Source organism: Coffea arabica, chromosome 2c, assembly GCF_036785885.1.
Source record: "Coffea arabica cultivar ET-39 chromosome 2c, Coffea Arabica ET-39 HiFi, whole genome shotgun sequence".
Classification (NCBI taxonomy): domain Eukaryota; kingdom Viridiplantae; phylum Streptophyta; class Magnoliopsida; order Gentianales; family Rubiaceae; genus Coffea; species Coffea arabica.
The window spans coordinates 70,739,339-70,764,380 of record NC_092312.1 but is presented as its reverse complement, the minus strand read 5'-3'; the positions used below and the strand labels follow the sequence as shown (position 1 = coordinate 70,764,380).

Here is a 25,042-nt window from a genome sequence, read left to right as displayed (position 1 = left end):
GTAGCCTTCTTCAACATTGTAGACCCTTAAGTTCTGAATATGCCTGTAAAATTTCAGGTCAAACGGATTAGGGTATCATGAATTATAGATGAAAACTTAAGCCTGTTTTGAACATCAGATTCTGTACGTTTTTAGTTTAGCTTCTGCCCGTGACTTTTTCGGTTTTGATACCGTATGATCTGGGTGGTAACTCCTTCATAAGAAATGTAGATCTCGGTTTTGGCTTCGAAACGGTATAAAGTACGTCGAAATCCGAGTTCCGTAGCTTCCGTTATGACCCAAACAATATCGATCGTCAGAACTGCCTTGTATCTGGACAGTTCTGACGGGTATTTTGGCACTCGATTTTCGTTCTATTCTGAGTGGATTCAGATCTTGGCCAAAACATCAAAGTTTTAGCCTTATGTCTCAGCTTTCTAACGTCTCTGGAATTTCTTGATTTCGATTTCTGAGCCGTGAGTTACGGCCTTGCAAACAGGGCCTGTTTGGTAAACCGCAATGAAACATCTGGCACTGTTTCGTGCATTTTTTACCTATACCTATTGAGATCTGGGTTGAGATACCTAAATTAAAGTTGTAGCTCTTCCTTTTAGCTTCGAAACGGTGTCTCACCCACCTTGATCCGACACTCCTAGCCTAACTTTTGACCAAAACGGTTTGAGATGGCAGATTTGGCCGTCCCGTTTGCCGTTCCGCGCGTGCGCGTGTGCCCCTTTTTGCCGTTTCCGCACTTGCGCGTGCCAATTTTGTCGTTTTGCTTGTTTTAAGTCCGTTAGTGGCCGTTTGTGATATATTATGATACAATTTTCTATTTCAGACAGTGGTGAGTTAGGCAGAGCCGGTGGGGCCCACTATTAGCGAACACGCGCGAAGCGATTTTGCTTTAGTACTACTTTGGTATTTTGAGTAAGTATTGATCCCGCTCTTATGTGTTAGTTGCTTATGTGTTTCGACATGTATGAAGAGGGTACTTAGGCGAGAGTGTACTTTATCGCACTCGCTCTAAACCCGAATTTACGCACATATTTGTACATGACATATGTATATAAATCATTTTGGAACTAAACCCCTTGAGCTTGTGGCTCGGGGTGACTTTTGAATAATTTTGTGAAGTTTGTGAGTTTGGGGCGAGCTCTTGACCTAAATGAACTATTCGAGCCGGTTAGGGTTTGGTCGAAATCAGTCCAACCTGGTTGGAGGTCACCAAGTTTGTGAATCCGGTTCACCGAGTATGTGGACCAAGTTTGTGACCCGAGCTTGTGACTCAAGCTCAAGTTTGTGATTTCGTTCGCCCGGGCAAGTTTGTGAGGTGACTGGCCAGTGAGGGTGATAAGGTGTCGGTGGGTGTACAAGTGAAGTTCTACGAACCATTAAGTGTGGTCGATGGAGTGTCGGCAGGAGATCACGCATGGCATATGAATTGGCTTTGGAGCCACCTGTATCCTTATTATGTGATGTTACTTTTCTGCTTTTGCTTTACTCTTACTATGTCACTGTTGTTACGTGAAATTTACGCTTTTGCCCCTATTTACTTACTAAGCATATAGCTTACCCTATTCCTTTTGTTTTCCTTAGCAGGGGCCGACGCGAGAACTTTTGGCACACACGCTAGCATAGTTAGGTTTGATTGTAATAGTTGGACTTATAGTATGTTTGGTTTTGTTTTAGTTTTGGTGGTAATTATAAAGATGTAATAGTGTGAGCAGGTACTTTTGGAGAATGTAATTATAACTCTTTTGGGATTGTATGTAGAACTCTTTTGAATTTTTCTGACTTTTATTGTTTTAAGTTTTGAGTCCTGGCGCGAGTTAGGCAGGCGGCCCGCCGATACCCTTGGGAGAAGTGGGGTCGTCACAGGGTGAGCTTTCTTTTTGCTTCCTTTTGAAATCTTCACAATATTATTGTTATTTTTAATTGGGTTTTTCTAATGCACATTCAGCGTGCACTCACTTGTATGCCTAAATAATATCTAACCTACCATGTGAATTGGGAATGATAAAGGGACTGACTCTTTGGCCGTACCACTCAAAAACGTTTTTCATTCCCCGTCCCATTTCCTATCATAGTCACCCATCCTTATTTCTATCCCATCCAATTACCCATCTGGGTGTTCCTATCCCACCACTACTATTTTTATTTTTATATTTGATTATATATATATATATATATATCACTAATAATGAATTTACTAATTATTTTTTTGAATTTTTAGCAAAAAATTTGATGTGAGATAAAGTTTACAAATAATTTTTTATTTTTATGAATCCATTTCTCTATATTTGATGTTACATAAAATCTAAATCAATTATCTTTTTTTAATAAATTATATGCCATAATAAAATAAAAGTAAACTAACATAAATGATTATCAATTAACCACAAAAAATAACAAAAAAGATTACATTATTTTATCATAAAAGAAATATCATATTATCAATTTCATATTTACATGTATATGATTACACTATATCATTTATCTCACATTTTTCATATATATAATATTAACATTATAAGAAAAGGGAGGATGGGAGATGCGGTGGGGTGTCCTTCTCTGTCTCTCACCCCATTCTTCATCCTTGTCTTTTCTCTTGTCGCACCTATACTTATTGTCATTTCCAGTGTGAATGTACACTAACAATTATTACCCTACCTTTACTATTATATTTTTTTCTATTTAACTTTATTTTTCCAAAATATCAATACTTGAAACTGGATCTTAATGAGCATTGTTAGATCCTTTAATTAATTATCCTACATGTACAATTATTAAATGTCATCCTAGGATAAAGGTTAATGTAAAAAAATTATTTACATTTGAAGGAAAAACCAAAATGCATCCATATGGTACATTTAAATTTGTGTCTGCCGTAGGTGACTCTTCAGAATAAAATTGAAGTTTCATGGACAACAAAAAAGCGTTTGAATAGCTTATTATTTGCAAAAATTTATTTGATTATATCATAAACACTTTAGTTATGGTGCGGTTATGTTTAATCAACAAAGTTTGTCATAAATTGAAGATTCATGTACTTAAATTTAAGATGAAGATAGGAGAAAAGAAAATCAAAAAATTGTACATAAAACGAGTTCATATTGGATAAGAATGTTGAGTCAGTAAAAACTATCAGTATCAGTTAATGAGATTTCAACCACGTAGTAATATGTTAGTAGTATTATTTGACTACCTAAAAACCAGAAAACGTTTCACAAAACCGAAGCATTAGTGATGACATAATCGTATTTGTCCAAAAACCGCAGTCATTCGACTCAATTGCTTTTGTGTTATGGGCTCTTCAACTACATATATACATATTTTTCTTTGTTAAAAAATTTCTTCTCTTCTTTGTTGTTACATCTCCATTACTCCAGTTCAAAATCAGTTTCCGTAGTATAGGTGCATTTACACGTCTATGAGCTTGTACAAATATGCATTTAACCTTAGATCGATTAATTTCTACATACTGCACATTTGTTTGGATAGTGCTTTTATCCTAAATAATGGGTTTGTTTGGAAAGCATAATTGGTAGGTTATTTGAAAATTTAAGAAATTGGCGTTTGTACCGTGTAAAATAAAAAGTGGGATTTTTTACTGTGTAGAGTTCCGACATTGGATTCCTTAGGTGCAGCCTTTTGCACTAAAGTCATGCAAACAATTCATTCGCTCACGTGGCAACTGATTTTTTGAAAGGGCTGCAATAAAAATAACCGTTGGTTGAGGAGTAAAGCCACAGTAAAGGCATTTACTCCTGAACACAGCACAAGGGCTTCACGAGCTCCTCTGTTCGGGCCTCTCTTTACCATTTTCATCTACCAACAGAGGGGAAAGACAGCAGCAATCAAACCCAGCCTGCGGCGACGTCCGGCAAACAACCAGATTGACTGCGTTTTGAATCTATCGGACGCATTTCACCCTGCCGCGGTCGACACTTCCAACACCCAAGCGGAATTGGGTGCTCCAAGGCCATTCCACTTTCTCCCTATCTACAGCGGCAGGTACAATTCCCTCGATTTACCATTAGCTGCAATTTACATTCCATAAACCTGCGTTGATCTCTCTTTCTAGTTGTCCACGGCTTCATCAGCTGATTATCTCCCTTGGACACCTGATTTGGGCTTGGCTGTGTGCGAAGAGTAGATTTTGTTTATGCTAGATTAAAATCTACTTAGGATTAATTGAACCCGAATCTGTATGAATGGTGGAATAAAGCTGCTCTGGCCTTCCAAATTGGAAGGTTATGAGCATTAAAACTGGATTAACTGGATAAATTGCAAGCAGGGAGATTTATCGTCTTTGGGCTTTTTTCTTATCATGGAAACAAAAAAATTAATGGGGAAAATAAAATCTGTCCTTAATTTATTAGGAGGATAAGTCGATGTTAGAAGTTAATTTTGCTTTGGAATATGTCTTATTGTTAGGAGTTAAAAACATGTATTATAGTGGACTGCTAATCTCCAGAATTAACAGACGCATGGGATTTTTTGTTTCACATTGGAATTTGAAAGCTAACATGCTGGGAATTTGTTTGGATGCAAACTCCCATGGTCTGTTTGGATGCATATTTTTTTCAATGAGTTAATAATTTTACTGTCCAGCTGCTGCCATTTCGGTTGTTGTGAGGCAGTTCTCTCTTCGGTTATGACCGCTGAGAAGAGGAAGAAGCCTTCTTGTGATTGTATGTCCTTCTACGCTGTATTAGAAAGTAATGTGCGCAGCATATTAATTGGTTAATAATACTTTTGGTTCGAATTTTGAAGCTCACCTGTTAGCTGTACGTCCCATTGCTCTACTTGTTCGTCAACTGCATCCAACAACTACATCAAGTGCCTTGAGGTGTACCTTGAGGCAAGTGCCTTCGTTGAGTTCCTTCTGTACCTGTTTTTGCTTTCACTATTGATGGTCCAGATCTGTTTCCAAACCACTTTAATTCAATTTATGTTATATCAGTCCACTGCTAACTGTTTTTTCCCATCAAACTTAGCAAATGGCTTCTAGGATTCACTGGACTGATGCAATGGATGAAGCTTTCCTCACAACCTACGTCAGTTGGCGGGAAAATAACATTTGGGACAACAGGAAGTCGCTAGAGACCAACTACGACATGTTGGCAGCCCATTTGACGAGCAATCACATACTGACTGTGACTGGCCAGCAATTGCAGACCAGATTCTATCACATCAAGAAGAAATGGGACCTGTTCTGCAATCTGCGTGGGATTTCATCAAAAACAGAGACCGGGGTTGGGTGGAGTGAGGACAGCTACTGTTTCACTGCTGACGATGAACATTGGGCCAACTTGGAGCAGGTATGGACTTGTCGCTTGCCTGACTTCTGTTAATTGAATTTCTCTGTACTTCAGATTTGAAAGGTGACTTCTGCATTCCCTATTGAACTAAAATCTGAGCACTCAATCTTGTTTAAACTGCACTTGTTATTCTCACTTGTGTCTAATCCTTGATGTCTTTTCATCCTTGAGTTTCCGGTGACTTCATCAAGTTTTATATGCTGACTCCACTTGTTATTCCATCTTATTTTTAATCCTCGAAGTCTTTTGATGGGTTACGAATTGTAGCTCAGTCATTACATCCTTATTAGATTGAATGATGAAAAGAACCTGTAATTTGGTGCACAACTGAAATATTCAATTCTGAATAGAACTAGATTTGGGTTATAAAGGGTTATAAGGGGAGGTTCCTGAATAATATAAGCATTTTCCTTGTTAAAATAACTTGAATATTTAGAGTTTTCAGTAAGCGCATGAATTTTGCTCTTTAAAAAAAATACAGCTTCAATGAATTCGGATGACAACTCGGGTTACATCCTTTTTCATCCTCGTTGTTAGTCTTTCTTGCTGAATCAGCTTTTTTACGAGTGTGTTTTGGAGGCTTGGTTGTGTTTTTGTTTCTTCACAAAGTAATCAGTGTGGCTTTGGATTCTTTTATCCTCTCTGTATGGGTTATATTGGAAGTAAGATGTGATAGTAGCAAATCAAGGCAGCATTAGTGAGTAAATTTATAAATCTGGGTTCTTGTTTCCATGATATGATTTACTTGAAGTTGGATTATCCTTCGCTTAGTTGACCATTCTTTTCTGGGCATTGAGATTAACTGGATTAGCTTTGATTGGATTATTTGACTGCAAGATGTGAAAATTGCTCGGCTTAGCTGCTGGTGATTTGTCATTCACAACTCTTTGTTTAATATACAAAAAAATAGCTATCGACAAAGTTTTGGATCCTGGATTTAGCTATCGACAAAGTTAATTGAATTAGCATTTTCCTTGTTAAAATAACTCGAATATTAAGATATTTTCCTTGTACAGTATCAACTCCTGTGGGCTGACTTCATATTTGCATTTGACCAGACCAATGCCTCGTACGTTGACTTCAAAAAAGAGAATTCATGCTACTGGTATGATCGGTTGACACCTCTACTGCTTGGAAGACATGCTACAGGCAGCCGTGCCCAGTCTGCAAGCGAGGTAGTTCAACCGGAACCGCCTCGCCGAGAACGGTCCAACTCTGCTACTAAAAGTCGGAAGGGAAAAGGTAAAGCCTCTAGCTCGAGGGTGCCTACTCCGGTGAACGTAACAGCAGTTGAGGATGACGACGACGTCTACTATGTGCCCCCAGTTCCTGGTGCAGTTGGACAAAAACGGTCAGCCTCAAGCCTAGGAACCAGTGGTGAACCTGAAGGGAGTAGAGGTTCAAAATCGACACGGTCATCTACTGGTCTTGAGGATGCTCTAAGCAAGATCGGGAATTACACCGACTTCATTCTTGAGGACAGACGGAGTAGGTCGGAGTACGACTCCATCCACGGCATAATGCAGTGCCAGGATGTGATCACCTCAATGGAAATTCCGGACACGTGGAGACTTGAAGCTAACTGTCACTATGCCAAATATGACAACGAGGGTGAAAGGATTATTTTTCTTAGAGCTTCTGCAGCCGATCGCTACGGCTACATCCTGAAGTTGATGAAGGCGAAAGGCTTGGCCTAAGAACACTTTCTGTGGCATGCCACTTATGTGGAATGTTTGTACTATTAAAGATCAGTCCATTGTGGATGATTGTACTTGTATAACGTGGTTGTTTGTGGATTACTTGTCCATTTTTTATTAGAGATATTTGGTTCCCAATATTTATGTGTAATTTGTTTCTTCGTGATTGTGCATAACACTTGCTTGTCCTTGATGCTAATGTCATTAACTTGTCCTGAAGCATATTAAGCGTCTTAGACAGTTTTTCGCATATTTATGTGTCATAGACAGTTCTCCTTGATTAAGTTGCTTCCAGCCATCTTCACATTGATGTTGCCAAAAAAGTAAGTCATTTATATGTCTATCAGGTGATATTTTTTTAGTTCTTACAGTTCAAGTGCCTTAGCGTGGAACTCACCTGTCCAATTTTTTTGCAGGTCATAAAGGGTATGTTTGGAGTACTTAGGCCAATTTTTTTTTTAAATAGTACTTCTATTTTTTGATCTCTCTTCAGACAAAAAAAAAAAGAAAATATTATCCATCTCTTTATAAAAAGTTAGTTGAGAGTCTCCCTTCACTTCTCAAAAAATTACGTACATACAGAAAATTGCTCCAATCTTTACTTGTATTGCTTGCTTGACATTTTTAATAATTGCAAAAGCCTCTAAAAATCAAGGGGGGCAAAAAATTAATTAATAGCTATTTTGTTTCTACACTTCAAAATCGATGATACTACAATTCAAAATCGATATGTTAAGAATGGCTACCTAAGTAACATATTATTCCTATTTTGTTTCTTTCTTTTTTTTTTAAAAAAAAAGAAAGATTGCATCTCTTTATGCAAGAGGCAGTTTTTTCTTTTTATCTGACTTCTAAGTTCTACTAATTCGAATAAGTTTGCCAAAGTAAAAGCATACTACTGACATCCAGACTTACTTGCAGAGAAAGAACCAAATTCCCCCCATCTTGTCTAATGTCATGCTACTTTTTTGTTTTCTATTAAAGCTCATGGACATGGACGTGATGTTACTCAAACATCACGGGTGGTAGTAGTTGATTTGAAAGATGACTGGTCCATCCAAAGGTTTATTAAATAGCAAAAAGATTCTTTTTCATGGTCACGGGTGGTATTTGTCAGCAAGTTTTAATTGTCAGAAATGACTTTCCGAAGATGTTCCTAGTCAGAAATAGGAATGAAAATATAAATCTTCTTGCAATCACTTGAGTTGTGTCAACATAACTGAGCAAGAATTAGAGAGCAGCAGATACGGAAGGTGGAGAGATACGGAACTGAGCAAAAGAAAGTGACTGAGGAAGAAGAAACCCACGGCCTTCGTCAGCTTCCATCTTTCATTGTGGAGAGGCAAAGTTGCTTGCTAAAGATCGTTCCAATCTAATCTTTTTGGCTGTTCAGGTATATTACTCTCTCTCCGTATGTTAAAGTTATATCCTTTCCATGCTTCTACTCGGAACTATGGATTTTGTTGGAAGGAGATGGGAGGAATATTTTTGGTTATGATCTTTAGCCTAAAGTTGTTATCTTTGGCTGTTACGTTGCATGATTGGTATGTCAGGATCTGTAGTGTGTTTGATTATGGACTCCTAGGTTGTAGTTTTGTGCAATTTTTAGTCCAAAATTTTGAGGCACAAGTATATTAGTTAGTCCTAAAACAGTTGTTTAGTTTAGTTAGCACTAAACTAAAAGTTTTTTGTCCGTAAGCACGTAGTAGTGCATATTAAAAAGATACACATGCGAGGAAAGTCATGGCAATCCTAAGGTATAAAACCAACTTAATCCAGTTTTCTCAAGTTGGCAATCCCCCGGTTGAGATAGTACGGCCTGGAATTAGTTTCGCATGAATTGTTGTTTTATATACTCTTACGTAATGCATTTATATATTTATATTAATATACATAATATTAATTATATATTTATACATATTAATTACATTTATAGATCTGTCTCCAGAAAGATTCAGAAAGCCTTATAAAGGTACATAATTTTTACTTTTAAGCATGCAGATACAGATTGTAATGTGTTGTTCTAGCTTTAGTTTCTTTGAAAAATTAAATAAATAACATAAAATTTTTTTTATGTGACGTATATGAAATAAAAAATAATAGGGAGAAATATATTTATGATATAAGTAAATAAATTTGTGTAAATAATCTATTATTCAAACAAACTCATTATTGTAAACATATATACAGATATATACTCAATTATCATGGCCTGGAACAACCGCCGTGGTGCTAGAGGACGCAATGCGGACCGCATGAGGCAAGATGAGGAAGATGAGGCCTTACTTCTTATGAGTGCCTCGTTAATGTTAATGCATCCGTCACTTGCACACGTGGATAATAATCAACCACTTCCGCAACATGATGGTTCATTCACAGATAGGCAGTGGGTGGAACGCGTACTCTACGGTCATCATAGACGCTCAATAGACAACATGCGTATCACGGTTGATAATTTCTTGCTGCTGTCCAATATCCTTGTCGAGAGACAGTACGTTCCGCACAATTACCAACAGCGCGTGCCCATACAGGAGGCGCTTGCTATGACCTTAATGTTGGTCAGCCACAAGCATACGCACCGTGTCTTGGGGACAATTTTTGATCGATCCATCGAGACGATTAATCGAAATATAAAAAAGGTACTCCGAGGCCTGTGTTTATTTGCAGCTGAAATAATACGACCGGGTGACCAGACTGCAGTTCATCCACGCATTGCAAATTCAACTAATTTTTATCCATGGTTCAAGGTAATGTTGAAAGAATCGAGTGATTTTTGGCTTGATGTACTAAGACGATTGTAGAAAGTTGATTATATATTTTTTACACATATTAGGATGCTGTGGGAGCGATGGATGGCACTCACATCTCAGCTTGTCCTCCGACAGGCGAGCAAATGACATATACAAATCGGCACGGGTGGCAATCACAGAATGTTCTGGCAGTTTGTGATCATGACATGCGCTTCATCTATGTGTATGCTGGATGGGAGGGAAGTGCACACGATGCGCGAGTGTTGGAGTCAGCATTAGCATATCCGTCCGATTTTCCACTGCCGCAACCTGGTAAGTGATGGGTCCAATATTTCAAGTCAAGCATGTGCTATGCTTTATGTCCACAACTCCTATTTTTTATCACGTTTATTAATTAGAATAATTTTGTCAATTAGGCCAGTACTACTTAGTTGATGCGGCATACAGGAATGCTCCTGGTTTCATGCCCCCGTATAAGAACGTGGGGTCCGAATCTCCGGCAAAAACCTTGTTCAATACTCGACATTCGCAACTTCGCAATGTCATTGAGCGCATATTCGGTGTGCTTAAGAAAAGATTCAAATGGTTAAAGGGTCCGGTAGATAATTTCTATATGAGCACTCAAATCAGTATAGTCATTGCTTGTTGTGCGTTGCACAACTTTTTAAGGATGCACCAACCAGAAGATGCCCATTTTCAACGGTTTGAATCAGAAGACGTGCCCTTAAATGAAGAGCAGGCCATAGGCGGGCTAGCACCTCAGCCGTTCGCATTAAACGTATCTCCTGCAGAGCTAGCGGAATGGAAAACTAAACGAGATTACATAGCGACTCAAATGTACGCAGCACGGGAGCGACACCGCCGTTAGGTGTTCATCGCATTACAAAGGATTGTAATTGTCCCTAAAATTTATTTTCCCATCTGTAGAGTAGTTTACTTAAACTGCCCTCGATTTCCAACTTCTAAATTAATCTGTACCGTTTGTGTATTAAGTGAGAGTATTGGTTTTGCGTAAACGCAGTATTATGTCAAAATTTTCAAAGTCAAAGTCAAAATTTTCAAAGTCAAAGTCACTTGCTTAAATTCTATAATGTGCACCTGTCCAAACGCTAATTTACACGATTTACTTACTATCCAAACGCCTATTTCATATTTACGCAATCTTAAAAAGTTACCTAAAAAATATCCCAAATAACTTACAATCCAAACAAACCCAATATTTCACTTGCATCATAAACACATTTTCCAACCCACCTTTTTATATTCCCAATCACCTTTTTATCTCACATACATTACATCACAAAAAGTGCTACAGTATTTATTCCAAATAATATTTCAAATAATACACTATCCAAACAGTTGGTTTGTTTGGATTGCTTCATATTTCCCCAATTTTATTTGCTTACATCATCTTTACAATTTCCAATACACCTTTTTATCTTCCCAATATCTTTTTATCTCACATACATCACATCACAAAAAGTGCTACAGTAAAAATATCCCAAATAATCCCAATTAACTTACAATCCAAACAGGTATTTCACAGTCCTATAGAGTGGTATAACAAACATATTACTACAAGCAAGCAATCTCCCAATCGTTCTTCAAATTTCAATTACTAAAAAAGAATAGATGAATACACCTCTCACAAAATTCTTCATCTCCGCATAAAAGTAACTAATGAATGAGTAAACCATATATGGAACTGGCAACCAAAAATAATTACAGAGACTGGGATTCTACCTTTGTATATAATGATGATGAAGACCTCCCTAAGTTAACGCCGGCTAAGGAAGTAATTATATTGCTTATTGATCTATGAAATCAAAAGGGTTAATGGCAATGATAATTGTATGGAAACTTGACTATTTTGGGACCGAGCAATCACAACTATTGAAGTACTAATCTTCTATGCATTATCAGCGCTTTGGTTGGAAGGAGCTCCTGCAAGCCATCCCCATACCCCTCCTGAGCTCTGCTTCTGTTTTGCACTTAAAGCAGCTTGCTCGGAAGCAGCCTTTTGCCGCTGGAGGATTTCAAGTTCTTTTTGCAGTAACTCCAAGTTTTGTAGCTTCTGCCGCAGCTCTGCAACATCAACCTGTCACTCAAACAATGGCAGTTAGCAAGTCCTCTTCCTGTTCATTCAACGATTGAAAGAAACAAACATGCTACATTTTCGCTTCAAGAAATTAAACTTCAATCATATCAATCCACTAACATCATCTATAGCATCCCATCAAATTAAAAATACAAAAGTATGAAGAGCCAGAACTTTGGCATTATATGGAAGCCGTAAGTAAACAACTGAAATATGGCCCTCCACATAATTTTCACATGTAATTAAAGGGTAGCTTGAGTTTATCAGCATTTCAACACCTGAAGAGAGTAGTCTGAATGTGTAAAACTCAAGAATCAAAATGCAAAACTCACAAAATCAATCCTCATAGGCTCACACCTCGAGTAGTGATCTTGACTCGACAAAAAGATTCACAGAAAAACCAAAGGAAACACTGGTAAGAAAAAGAATTGAGTTATCAAACACAACCCAATAATACCTCGAGCTTGAAGCATCTAGATTGTTCAGCAGCAAGCTGGCCTCGTACAGACTGGAGCTCCTGTAGATTGTTAATTAGACAAATTCAATTATTCTTTCTTCACAATGGCAGTAATATACTGGATATGCAAAACTGGCTAAGCTGCAAAATTTATTTCCTGAAGGTCAAAGGCACATCAGCAGTTAAACAGCTACTATAGCAGGCTTACAAGATCACAAAAAACATGACATGAAATACATATGAGAGACTCAAAAATACATCATGCTTCAACAAACATCTGAAACAGAAGATGCTCAGCCCTGACTCTTGAGTAGTCATTTGCATTATTGCTCATGCAACTAGAGAGCTCGGAGTATCTGAAAGCAGACGCTACAAAATATAAACTGTGCAACTTTTGACTGCACTTAAATATCTCAAAATGCTGAACCAACAAGAGGTCCATACTCAGGCAGTGCTCTTACTCCATTCCACTATCCCATGATAACAGGAAGACCAATAGATATAAATAAATATGTATGTATGTACACAAATATAAATACATATATGTGTGTGTGAGTTTGCATAGGTATATATTCATGCACACAGATATATATATATATATATATATATATATATATATCTACACATACATGCAGATACACACGCACACACATACACCCCTCAGTTTCAGTTATGCTCTGGGGTACCAGAATTTGGTCTAAATTCTCACATGGTTCCTTCCCATATTACTGACAAAGCTCTGGATTTAAATTTTTAGGTTTTTGAAACATCAATAAAGAACCTTAAACAGGCATAAAGCACTCAGTCCTACCTGAACCTCATTCTATAACAGGTAAGACAGATCTTTTCGTCAACTGAGAAGAAAGAAGAGCTTATATGCTAAATTTGTATGTTGAGTTGCCAAGATTAATCTCAATTTGAATGGAACTCTGTCCTTTAAGAAGCAAATTATCCCGTGTAACATCAAGTTTGTCCGTGAGATGACTACATAACACTGATATTTATCGACCTATTCCAACAAATTTTTCCTTCCACCAGGAAGTACCCTGTAAAATTCCATGAGACATGTCAGGCCAGGCAAAAAGCAAAAGAAATTACCTTGTAAAGGTCTGTATTGCGAGTCTCTGCATCCGTCAACTCCTGCTTCAGCTGGAGTGTTAGAAGTTTCTCCTTGCTGAGAGAAGATTCTAGTTCATCCTTCTCTGCTTTAAGAGCTGATATAAGGCGCTCACTGGTTTCTTCAACTTTTTTAATCTGCATGATAGCTTACAAATATCAGAATTGGAGTTTAGAAGCAAGACGTATAATTAACAGCTAATTACACCATTTGAACTACTTGGGCAGAGGCACAAGAACATATTGTATAGCTGCAAAATTACTAAACAATGACAGAAAAGACAGTGCATCACATGAACAAAATTATATTTTTTTTTTGTTGGGCATCAGAATCCACTTTTTTACACCTTATTTGAATGAATTTGTTTCAATACAACTAGGAGGTTGGTACTCAAACTTGGCACCTTCTGTATCCGGGTCAAGATGGCCAGACCAATTTTAGTCACTTTTAAGACTCATTACTTGTGCATAAAAAATTTAACACATTATGTGTCTTAAATTCTGAAAGAACCACCACTGTAATTATCTATATAGGGAAATTGATCGATTGTTTATCCTAAATGTCATAGCAGTACACCTGCTACTGCATCCTCCCCCCCCCCCCCTTTTATCCATGACATCCATTTTGTAAGCATCTCCTTCAAGTTTCAAACTTAGCTTTTGAAGTAAGGAGCCAAAACGTCTACCCAGGTGGGAACCATTCCAGGGGCAGTTGCTCTCTAGAAAAATAAACTTGCCACTAGATCAGGTATAGAATAATCCATCCGGCATGATAGCAGCTAAAGTGGACTCTAGCCAAGCATCCATGCCCTTCTTTTAATAGTGTTTCCTTTTAATTCTTTTCTTTTCTATATTTTATTTGGAAGAGGGGGGGGGGGGTGTTGAAGTAAAAAATACAAGTCTGTTAACACTTTGTTAACAAGTTACTATTAAACAGTTCCTATCCAAAATAAAAGGTTCTGAGAGAAAATTGTGAACCATTAAAATTGCCACTTCGAAAAGTCATTGAAATACTTGAATTCCACATTCTTATTCCTTTTACATGATTAGTCTATAATCCACGAATCATTAAAACAAATTCAAAATCTTATAAGTATTTTAGATTCTAGCACATAATTCAAAAAACTAATAACCTTGCGATCCATAAATCTTGTGCAGCTGCTTGTTTAACAGATTTGAGATTTCCTAATTGCCCATAATCAGAGGAATTATCAATTCCCAGCTACCATTCTGAGTTAATCCCCTAACAATTTGTAATCAAAGCTTCAAGGAGTCAAACTAATCTATCTATAATTATATTCAGTAGGTTTCAATTTTCCTCAGAAAATGATAACTTAAATTTCAAACTGCTTCTATGTGCTTTCTTTGATAACTTTCATGAAACCATCATCACACAATAACAGCAAAGCACAGACAAAGATGTTTGTCAAGAGTGTTCCAGCATAATACCGTGGGCTCTGAATCCATTATGATCTCCCTTATTTTCCCATCTTGACCTGTTTCAAACTCAGACTCCATATCTCTAGTGGGGTTTGTAGCATTATGCACAGCAGACACGCTATCAGGTACTGGAGTCTCCATCATCTTTGATTGCAAAGTTGATTTGTGGCTGGGTTTAAGAACATTGACCTAAAAGCAGCACCAAACCAGCAGTTAGGGATGAACAAAGGAAAATAACAGAAGAAAAGGTAGGAAACGGAATAAAAGAATATACTCTACCTCATTGCTGTATCGCCCATTGTATCCTCCAAAGGAGACCAGGATGTCTTCACCATTATAGGAACTCAAAACCAAACTCAAGCCCTGAAACATGAGAATATGCTCTCTAGTTAATATGTTCATAGTTGTGTGGCACTTCCAAAAATCAAGAGAGCTGATTTCCTGTTCTTTTACATGCAGAACTAACTAGAGCATATGACACGCAACAGACATCTAGTTTTGAGCTTCAAACCAAGCTGAAACTAAACCATACAGTGGAAGGATGCATGATAATAAAAAAGAGCAAGACATAGCTGTGTGAGAGCACTACTCGAGTGCTTATTTAATTTTTCGTCTACAGAGCTTAGGTTAATGAGTCTATTACATTAGTTTTAAGTCTCTTCAAGTAAAGCATAGACATCCATCTAACCCAATCAAGCATTTTGGCAACACTATTAGACGTTAGCAGCAATAAACCAGGACCAGGTACAAAAGCAAAGCTTCAGTCCTAGTCAGTGGGGATTAATAAACATATTTTCCAAGGTAAAAATGAGAAACTTTCAAAAGAAAACTAGCATTGTCAGCTTAAAATCAACCGCGATAATTTTTTTCCCAAATTATAATTCGTTAAATGAGTATAAAGACCTGACTAAAAAATAAACAGCATTAACTTGCTGGACATAAAAGATCAGATTCAGCAATCCCTAAAGGTAGCCTGAAGTAGAATGTGCAACCATAGAGAGGGTAATGATGGCATTCTACATTTACTGGTGGTTATCCATCATTGCAAATGATTTACTTGTAACACTCAAATAACCAACCATAACATCAAACATATGTTCTTGAATATATAACCAAACCACCTTTGAAAAAAAAAGAACCTAAAAATGTGAGGGTCTAATATCATGTTATACCCACATCAAGCATAAGACCAATCATAAGTCAAAACGACAAGACTTTGTGAACTTAAAGCAAATATAACTACTTTCGTTGCAAAGCGTATGCAAATTAAACTTTCTTCCCAAATTGTAAGTTTTGGATTAAATGAAAATAAAGGTTAATTTGAGACAGATTTAAAATTACGACATGCAACTTGAACTAGAGGAATAATGATGTTAATGACCATATAATATCTATCAAACTGCAGTAACATGCCCCTTATAATCCATCAGAAGATTGCCAATTCCATCCTAACGGAAAAAAAATGCTTAATCGTGCTCCCCTTAGTAGAATAACAACTTCAAGAACAAAGTTGCAATCCAGAGAAACTCAAACATTTATTTGAATCCAGAACATCACACCATCAGGGAAAATTTGATGAATAATATATCTGTACGACTGAGAAGATATAGAAAAACCAATTTCTCAGAACATCAGGTACTTGGAAAATACTTGTACATTTCTATTATTTTACAATTGGCCTCACACTAAATCAAAAGCAAATAACATGTCGGCAAGTAATTGACTTAAAATATATGGTGCTATTCGCTCATTCCACACAATTTCTTTGAAGCTTGACAAAAGAAAAATGATGAGATTCATCTTTCCTACTAAAATTTCGCCAGTATTCTGCGTATCTTTCTGTCCATGCTGCAGTATTATTTGAACTTTGAGCTTCTTTATGGTAGTAATGATCTTGAGCTTCTAATTCTAGTTCATAAATTATGATCCAACAGTTCAGATTCTCTTATCTTCTCAGTCTGATGTAATGCTTCTCAGATTCTGTGAATTTTGCTCAATGTTGATATCCATCTTTACTAGTTTATACAGCATTAGCCGATTGAACTGTTTATATGGACCAACAAGACGGCTCTTGTCTTCTCAGTCCAATGTAATGCTTCTCAGATTCTGTGAATTTTGCTCAATGTTGATATCTATCTTTACCAGTTTATACAGCATTAGCCGATTGAACTGTTTATATGGACCAACAAGACCGCTTAGATGGTTACCATATAAGCAAATCCATTCATGTGACTAACCCTGCCAAGTGTTCAATTTGAGAGACACTTGGAACAAAATGCATCATACTCCCACCCGGGACTCCACCTTTCCCCTCTCTCCCAGGTGACAAAATTTTGACACACAAGTTGTAGACAAAATATATAGAGAGCCAGACAACAGCGGTTGGAAGGTATATTAGAAAGGATGAACATTCCAACAATACTTTCCTGCCATATTTAAAAAGTAAGTACTGTAATGCTTGCATTGCTGGAACAAAATCCCTTGTAGGCCAATTAAAAGAAAACCAAAACATGCATAGTCAGATAAGTTATATAACCAAACTTTGCCCTGTGGGATGATATACATACCTCACTAGCAATTGAAACACGTCCTTGAACACTTGTTACCTCTGACCAAACTAAGGTAGACATGTTGAGGACAACAGTTTGAGAGACCCCTGCAAAGCAAGTGGCTTACATGAATACAAGAGGCATAGAATGAATGGGGTAGAGCAATTTCACCAAAAAAAATATTGCATTTATAAGAAACAACGCCAAATAAAAGGTTCCCATGTATCTCTAAATCAGACTCCCTCTGTCCTGGACTTAGAGTTGGTTTTTGATATTCTAACTTTTTACATACACTGGCCCAACCCATCTATATTAGCACAATGTCATTTTGATTCTCAGAAATGATCATTGTTGTTTGTGCACCAAGTTTTGATGAAATGGCAGTTTGAACTGATTTGGAGACGTTGGAAAAACACAGAAAATGTAGCTCCCAGAGTTGGGTGTTGTCCTGTATGTGCCAAACTTTTGAGAATGGAATGCATCTTTGTGTATGGGAACTACTTTTGTCATTCCCCAGGTGAATTATTTAGCCCACTTGAAAACCTCATACAAGCACAATTTGGAAGTTAGAAACAAAAAAAGCATTGTCTAACTCTGAGACAACAAAAAAATTGATGACATTAACAAGGGGATGGAGGGAGTACAAAATTTACCAAGCTTTTTAACAACAAGATTTTGCATTAGTACGTGGCAGAATAATGCATGTCATCAAAATGACAGTCTTTCATTTGTAACTTAGCTTCAAGGAGAGGAAGGGCTAAGCCAAGTATAGGAGAAAACGGATCTTTTACACCTCCTTGCCTGACACCAACCATTTTGGGAGAACACGAGAAAAAACAGTCAAGGAGCTTCCAGTTCAAAGTAGTTATTTGTAATATCCAAGCATGCTGTTCCTTTTGCAAGGCATTATTGACCAAATGCAACAAAATGGGTTTTCCCCTCAAAGATATTTAACTAAGAGAATAAATTTAATAAAGTACTAGAATCATCAAAGGCCCTCTCAAAATTTGCACATATTCCTAAATACCAACAAGATGTACAAAACATGCTAACTGCAAAACATCTATATAGGGAAAAAAATCAAGAAAGAAAAAGACTGCAATATAGATGCAGAAAAACGTGCTGACAATGACCAGATTAATTCCAAGGTTATTTGTGCCAATGAAGAATGGTTACCTCTTTTGTGCTTTTTATACTCATATTCAAAATAGAAACCTTAACACATAAAGCATTTAATGTGATCTTAATAGTAAAACCATACCACTCTTATTGTCACCACCACCAACAATAAACCAGTTCTCTCCAACTGTCACACCTGCATGTCCAGCTCGGGCACTCGGAATTTCGCCTTGTTGTGTAGGTCTTGACCATTCCATCTATCAGATAAAAACATAAATATGAATAATGGTAGAAATTATGCATAACCCGGATATCAAAAGATGTACATTTTCTCACAGTTTGCAAATCCAGAACATGCAAATCATTGAAACAGGTAGCATGTGAACCTCCTCCAAAGATAAGAAGGTAGCGCTCCGCATGCACTGCAGCAGTGTGATCAGATCTTGGAGAAGGTGGCACTCCCCTGCAAAAACAGGCATTAGCTCTTGTATTCTAATGCCACATACTTGGAAAGAGCCATGAATTGGAAGACAAATTGTCATCAGTACCAAATACAGTAGACACTGGTTTATCAGGACTGTTGGAAATTAGGAGCACTATCATACAAGGGATGCGAAAACCCCATCAGTTTTGCTAAAAAATAAACATAATATCTTTTTTTAATTTCATGGGCTACAGGACAGAAAAAGAAAATTTATCAAGAACCAATCCAACGTGAGCACATTTATAGCTCTTACATTAACTGGACGTATGCCTGAAAACATCCCTCATTCATATCCAGGCAACCAAAAGATAATGCTATTGTGAAACAAGTTATTCAAATTGCAGCAAAATCTTACAAGGTATCTACTTCATCCCAGGTCATTGTCTCCAAGTCCAAAATGTGCAGGTCATTCAAAAGAGATCGCTTTGCATCTTGTCCACCAAATATCACCAAGCTTGTCCCCACAAGGGTTACTGATTGTCCACCACGAGAAACCTGTCAGATCACCCGCAAATGACAAAGTTTCTTTTCATTCCAAAGGGGGAAACACCAATAGATAATTAAGAAAAAACGAGTATATACTGGTGGCTTTCCATAAGTCTTCAAGGTTGACCAGCTACCATTTTGCAGATCAAACACCTTCACTGTAAATACCAATTATTAAGATGTTAAGAGAGCCAAAAAACAGAAGAGGTGAATCCAGTCTGATCCAAACAAAGAAAGTGTAGTTTTATTAAGTTCCTCAATTACCATAAGCAGGAAGGAAAAGCTGAAAAGACATTCAATGCCAAAGACCCAAAAAACAAAAAAGTACAATAAAATTGCAAAACTACAGAGAAGAGCCTACAAGAAAAGCAAATCCTTATTCACAAAGGGTCGTAACAATGCAGGAGATGTCAGAGAAGGCCAAACATTTCTTTTCTCAGTGACAGACAGGAGGAAGGACTCTGATTAACTTCGTGAAGAAACCCTCTGAATCAAAATATCTCTTTTTGCACAAATCAAATTACATCTACTCTTTTCTAGTAAATGAACAAGCCATCAAGAACAATCCTGTACCAGCAGCAAGTAGGTGACTAGAATCAGCTTCCTAGGAACAGAAGCCATTAGGAAAATGCTGAGGATAACAAATAGTTTTCTTGAAGTTCAGGAAAAAATTAATCAAGCTTGGTTGAAGTTCATAAAAAAAATTAATAACCAGAAACATTGCTTCAATCAAGATTTCTGAATGTCCTATAGTGAGGCCTAAGCGCACCTCCACCAGGATAACAAAGAACAAAAAGCACGACATAAAAGGTAAAGGTTAAGATACACAGATAGAATGAATAAGCTCCTCCCAAGATCAGTTCCATCTCAAATACTAAATGCATATCAGGTACCGTTCATATGGAAGAGCTTTGTCACTGGTAACAAATTTCTAATAGAAGATTTTTTATCTAAAAGATAAGGATTTTATTAAGATATCTTTCAATAATTCTCATTCCAAAAAGCATGAGCTCATAGCCATTGTTCTAGTTAAATGATCCAAACCTTGCATAGTTTCCAAAGGATCCTTGGTGTGTCCTCCTACTGAAAGAAGCTTATTTCCTTCCCACGCTATCTACAAACCAGCAAAACCCGGGGGCAAGAGGTCAGAAACATATCTAGGATAAGTCATCAAATGCTATAACTGGCCAAGTAGGCAACCTTTGCTGTGCCTCTCACACAAGACAAGAAAACACCACAAATACTAACCAAGGAATGGCCTGCGCAGGGAGTCGCAGTTGCAGGAGAAGCCTCAATCCCTGCTTTAACTTCAACCTTCGTCCACGTCCAGCTCTTTAAATCCAACACCTAAAATATTTGATAACGGGATGGAAGGGTACTTTAGAGCTCATTTTGACTTGGAAGACCATTTCTGAAGCTATTCAAAAGGAGGAAAAAAAAAAGATAAAAATAGAAAAACCAAATCCAGACCACTAAATCATCTAGCAGGAAAATTAAATGTGAAAATAAATAAAACATAGGAAAACTAAACTTAAAAGAGCTCCTAAACCATGAAATTTAATTTTGTTCAAGAAATCAATAAACCTTGAGCTACTATATATTGATCCTCCAACAAACTAGGATAAGATTTTGCAAATTTTCAATTTGCAGATTCAGAAGACTAGAGATGACAAGAAGAAGCATGCATTAGACATATTTTACAAACCTGGAGATCACTAAGGTAACGACCATTATGGTTTCCACCAAATATATAGATTTTGTCATCAATAACAGCAGCTCCATGCTGTAAATGAAGCAAAAGTTTATTGAGAATAGATAACATGAATGAACTTAAAAAGTAACAGAAACCAGTAGAAAAAATATGACCTCGTATCGCGCTCTTGGGCGTGTACCAGATATTGGAGGTGCAACCCATTGATCATAGACACCAACCGCACCAAAGCCTTCAGATACAACTTCCAAATCCTGAGTTTCTGATAGGTTTCCATTTTCAGCTGGAATTGTCTTCACCTCTGGAATATTGTTTCCATTCTCAGTGACTAAGTCAACTTTTGCATTTTGCTGAGCCAAAGGACGAATGCTTTGTCAAAAAAGAGGATAGGAAAATCAAGGGCATAAACAATAAAACAATCAACATTACATCGTATTCTATTTTTAGGCTCCATAACCTTCATGGAGTATTCAAGCTAGGATCATAATCTTCATATTATTTATAGGCATATCCCAACTTGAGGGCCAATCATATTCTAGGTAACTAAGTACTGAGCTTTGTGCATGCTTGTTGGAATATCCTAACATGAGGGCAAATTGTATTGACTTCTATCGTTTTTCTTTTGCACTTTTTTCTTACCAAAGTTCATTATTGTGAATTATTGGCTTATGAAAACTTAGCATATACAATTATTATATGCACCTTGTGTCAGAAATAAACAAGTTTATGTTCATGGGCCTCCCATACCTATGAAGTAGAGATCTTCGCCTCACTACTATTGACCGGTAATACATAAATACACAACTAACCACTGTAAGCAGACTCACATTCATTTCAACATCCACAGCAGGCTCCATTATGAAGTTCGAGGCTCTTGAATACCATCCTGGATGTTCTTCCTGCCAACCAAAAGCAATTGTGTAAATGCACACGATTATTGCGGGAGGCATGATCTCAAAAACAACTGATAGTATTTCAAACCTCCAATATTTTGACAAAGAGTCGCATTGCCTCAGTAGATACCATGTTTCCTAGCTCATTCCAGCTGCAACAAAATAAAAAATCTTTTAGGTGACTCAAAACCTTAGGAAGTCAGTATACCCTGGTTATCCCCGTTAATAAAGGAAATGTAACAGTTTATCTGCAGGAATGCCAGGAGCCATCAAAAAGGTGAAACAGTGAGCGTTTCCTAAAATGGATATATTGGTTTCTGTGCATGAAAACAAAGCGAGGGGAGCAAGAATGGGCACAAAAAGCTATCTCCGTAGGTGTAAACAAGTTAACCCAACCCAAGAAGTATGTATTCAAGTTTAATTTAGTGCTCAACAAGATTGATAATTGTCTTCAATTTGGTTTTTTACCATTGATCTGAGCTTAAATAAACTTTGATAAACTCAAGCTCAAGCAAATTTGATTGTTTTGCATACCATTACCATACTTTTATGCTAATTAACAGAGCTTGATAAGTTAAACAAAACCAAGCTTGTTCATGCTTGATTTGATTAATCTATTAACTAATATCAAATGCATATTAACATTCCGAGTTCAAACTGTGTCCCATGTACCGTCACACCTGTTTCAAACCATGTGATATCTTATCTAGAACCAGGAAAAAAAAGTAAAATAAATAATTGCCCCCTAACAAAGCATGGCATTCCATGCACTCCACCATGACAAAACTCCACAGAAACACGGAAAGAAAACAAGGAAGTGACAGGCAATGACGGGAAGCTACAGATTTCCATGGCTTAAAATTTTTTCCGCAAAATTTAACATATAACTTAGCCAAATGCATTTCTAATCTCAATTTCTTTTCCCTCAGTCACTAAGCCAATATGCAATAAAATATACTTCATCATCTCTAATTGCCTGTGCTTAATCATCTAAAAATAGCTTTATTCAACTAAAAGGTAGGTCACATTTCTTGAACACACAACATAACAAAAGTTTAACATTTCCCTCTAAATGCCCCTCTATGTAGATTTTCAATCATTTGATATAAACACACTTTGAAAAATAGCCCTAGCATCATTAGAGATATTCAAATATTCAAATCTCATTACAATGGATCCCTGTAACCTTGACATCCAACAATAATCCATAAGATTGTGGATTAGTCCCAAAGTGTAGAGACATATATCCAAGAGTCTCCAAACAAAAACAGTTTTTATGGCTGGTATGCGTTGGACATAAGCATGCATTTCCATTGTAGCATGAGTACATCTAAGATGGCATTAATTCTTACATTCTCCAATTTCTATGATGAACTCTTTGCCGTCTTCTTTGTTCCTTCAATCATTTTCTTTACATCATTGAAGTTCAACTGATGTGGTAATCTATTAAAGCTAGTTCAAGCTATACTCCACACCAAGATAACCAAGAATTCTTCATGAAAATGTGGAGACTAACGGTATTATACCAGTCTGTTAATAAGCAAATCATAAAGCTCAAGAAGACAAACCTCCTCCATTTGCTTAGCTCAACAGCACTCCATGCTTTGGGCTTGGGAATATTGCAGGGTCCTACTGTCGCCTATAAACAAAGAGACACCACCACAAGGACAAGAGAAAACAGAAAAAGATGATTACTTTCCAACCAACAGGCTGAAACTTATTAATGCAGCATCTAACATACAAGGCAACATTCACTCGAGGTGACAGAACACCTTTGTAAGCCAACATTTTTTTCTTTTTCTTTTTCTTTTTTCCTTAAAGCAGTTATAATCACAAATTCTTTATTGGCTGATGATTTAGGATGGAATGCAAAATACAACAGCGGGAATATAAATTACTAAACTTTGTAATTGCCATATAATTGACTGTTTTATTTTATTGGGGTTCATGTCCAATTGATCTCAAATAATGGTCTCGATTGATTGAAACCTACTAGATTGATCTCAAATCTATGGCCCTGATCTAAAGATTAAATTCTAAAGCCAAATAAAATTCACTAGGGATCAAAGGCATTTTCCCATCAACCTTCTAAAGTGAATAAAGCTTAGACTCCTGTGCTAGTCCCAACAGTTATCTTTGGTGCTTGCTACAAGGCATTTGGAACATACCAGCTAGCATCCGCTCATCAATCAAACAGAAAAATGCATAAGTTAAATCCAGCAGTGAGAGTAGGTAAATTTCATTTCTTTCTTAAACGAAAACCCATATTTCCTGTTAGACCTTACATTCGATAAGATAATCATCAAACTCTCAACTCAATCCTTAAACCGAAAAAGACAGAAAAAATATCACCAGATCTAACAAGATAAAAAACAACATCAAAACCCTCGGACAAAGCATTCCCCAAATACATCACAAATCAGTACCAATTCAATCAAATACACCTGAAATGCAGATAATTCAGATAACACACATCCAGATCGACCAAATTTAATCAAAATTGGGGAAGAGAGAATTTTTTGGGGGGACCTGTTGATAGAGGGCGTAGAGAAGGAGAGCGACGTCGTTAGAGAACTTTGAGCTCACAGAAGAAGCGGGAGATCCATCAAAGCCAGCGTAGGCTGCCGCGGCGTAAAATCTTTCCGGATATGCGAGGCTAGAAAGAGACCTCGCCATTGCTATTTCCAGCCCCTTGCTTCCTTTTTCTCTGGTTCTCTTGCAATTTGGGATTCAGATGGAATCGAAATTCAGAAAATCTGAGATCGATTCCGGAAATGTTCTGGAGGCGAAGGAAGAGGACTGGACTTACTATCACTCCTTGTTATTTATTTATAGTATTAGAATTTGGTGAATTTTGAATCGGTGCCGGGGACTTATATATGCTCTGTAATTTGTTGTTAATCCGGTCCTGGTGAAAGTGAAGAGAGCGATTTTCTATA

General features: G+C 37.1%; 3 protein-coding genes across 4 annotated transcripts; 2 read left to right on the top strand and 1 right to left on the bottom strand.

Annotated features, from left to right (window-relative positions):
- The first annotated feature begins 3,569 nt into the window (after positions 1-3,569).
- Positions 3,570-7,176, top strand: LOC140035412 (uncharacterized). 2 transcript variants are annotated; one of them, XM_072076297.1, is made up of 5 exons: positions 3,570-3,993; positions 4,594-4,673; positions 4,756-4,843; positions 4,980-5,303; positions 6,362-7,176. In XM_072076297.1, the coding sequence occupies exons 4-5, from the start codon at positions 4,983-4,985 to the stop codon at positions 6,998-7,000; spliced, it is 960 nt and encodes a 319-aa protein (XP_071932398.1). In that variant the 5' UTR covers positions 3,570-3,993; positions 4,594-4,673; positions 4,756-4,843; positions 4,980-4,982; the 3' UTR covers positions 7,001-7,176. The 2 variants fall into 2 exon arrangements, with proteins under 2 accessions (XP_071932398.1, XP_071932397.1); XM_072076296.1 differs by lacking the exon at positions 4,594-4,673.
- Positions 7,177-9,207: 2,031 nt separating this feature from the next.
- Positions 9,208-10,618, top strand: LOC113724603 (uncharacterized). Its single transcript, XM_027247490.2, has 3 exons — positions 9,208-9,747; positions 9,834-10,062; positions 10,167-10,618. Exons 1-3 carry the CDS (start codon positions 9,208-9,210, stop codon positions 10,616-10,618), a joined length of 1,221 nt encoding a protein of 406 aa, XP_027103291.2.
- A 721-nt stretch (positions 10,619-11,339) lies between these two features.
- Positions 11,340-24,952, bottom strand: LOC113727640 (acyl-CoA-binding domain-containing protein 4-like). Its single transcript, XM_027251910.2, has 18 exons — positions 24,633-24,952; positions 23,672-23,742; positions 22,192-22,255; positions 22,038-22,109; positions 21,366-21,560; positions 21,205-21,282; positions 20,748-20,846; positions 20,544-20,613; positions 19,596-19,657; positions 19,369-19,508; positions 18,866-18,992; positions 18,672-18,786; positions 17,429-17,517; positions 15,141-15,224; positions 14,871-15,050; positions 13,404-13,559; positions 12,306-12,365; positions 11,340-11,848 (listed from the first exon to the last, which is right to left on the bottom strand). Exons 1-18 carry the CDS (start codon positions 24,777-24,779, stop codon positions 11,660-11,662), a joined length of 1,998 nt encoding a protein of 665 aa, XP_027107711.1. The 5' UTR covers positions 24,780-24,952; the 3' UTR covers positions 11,340-11,659.
- Positions 24,953-25,042: the final 90 nt, after the last annotated feature.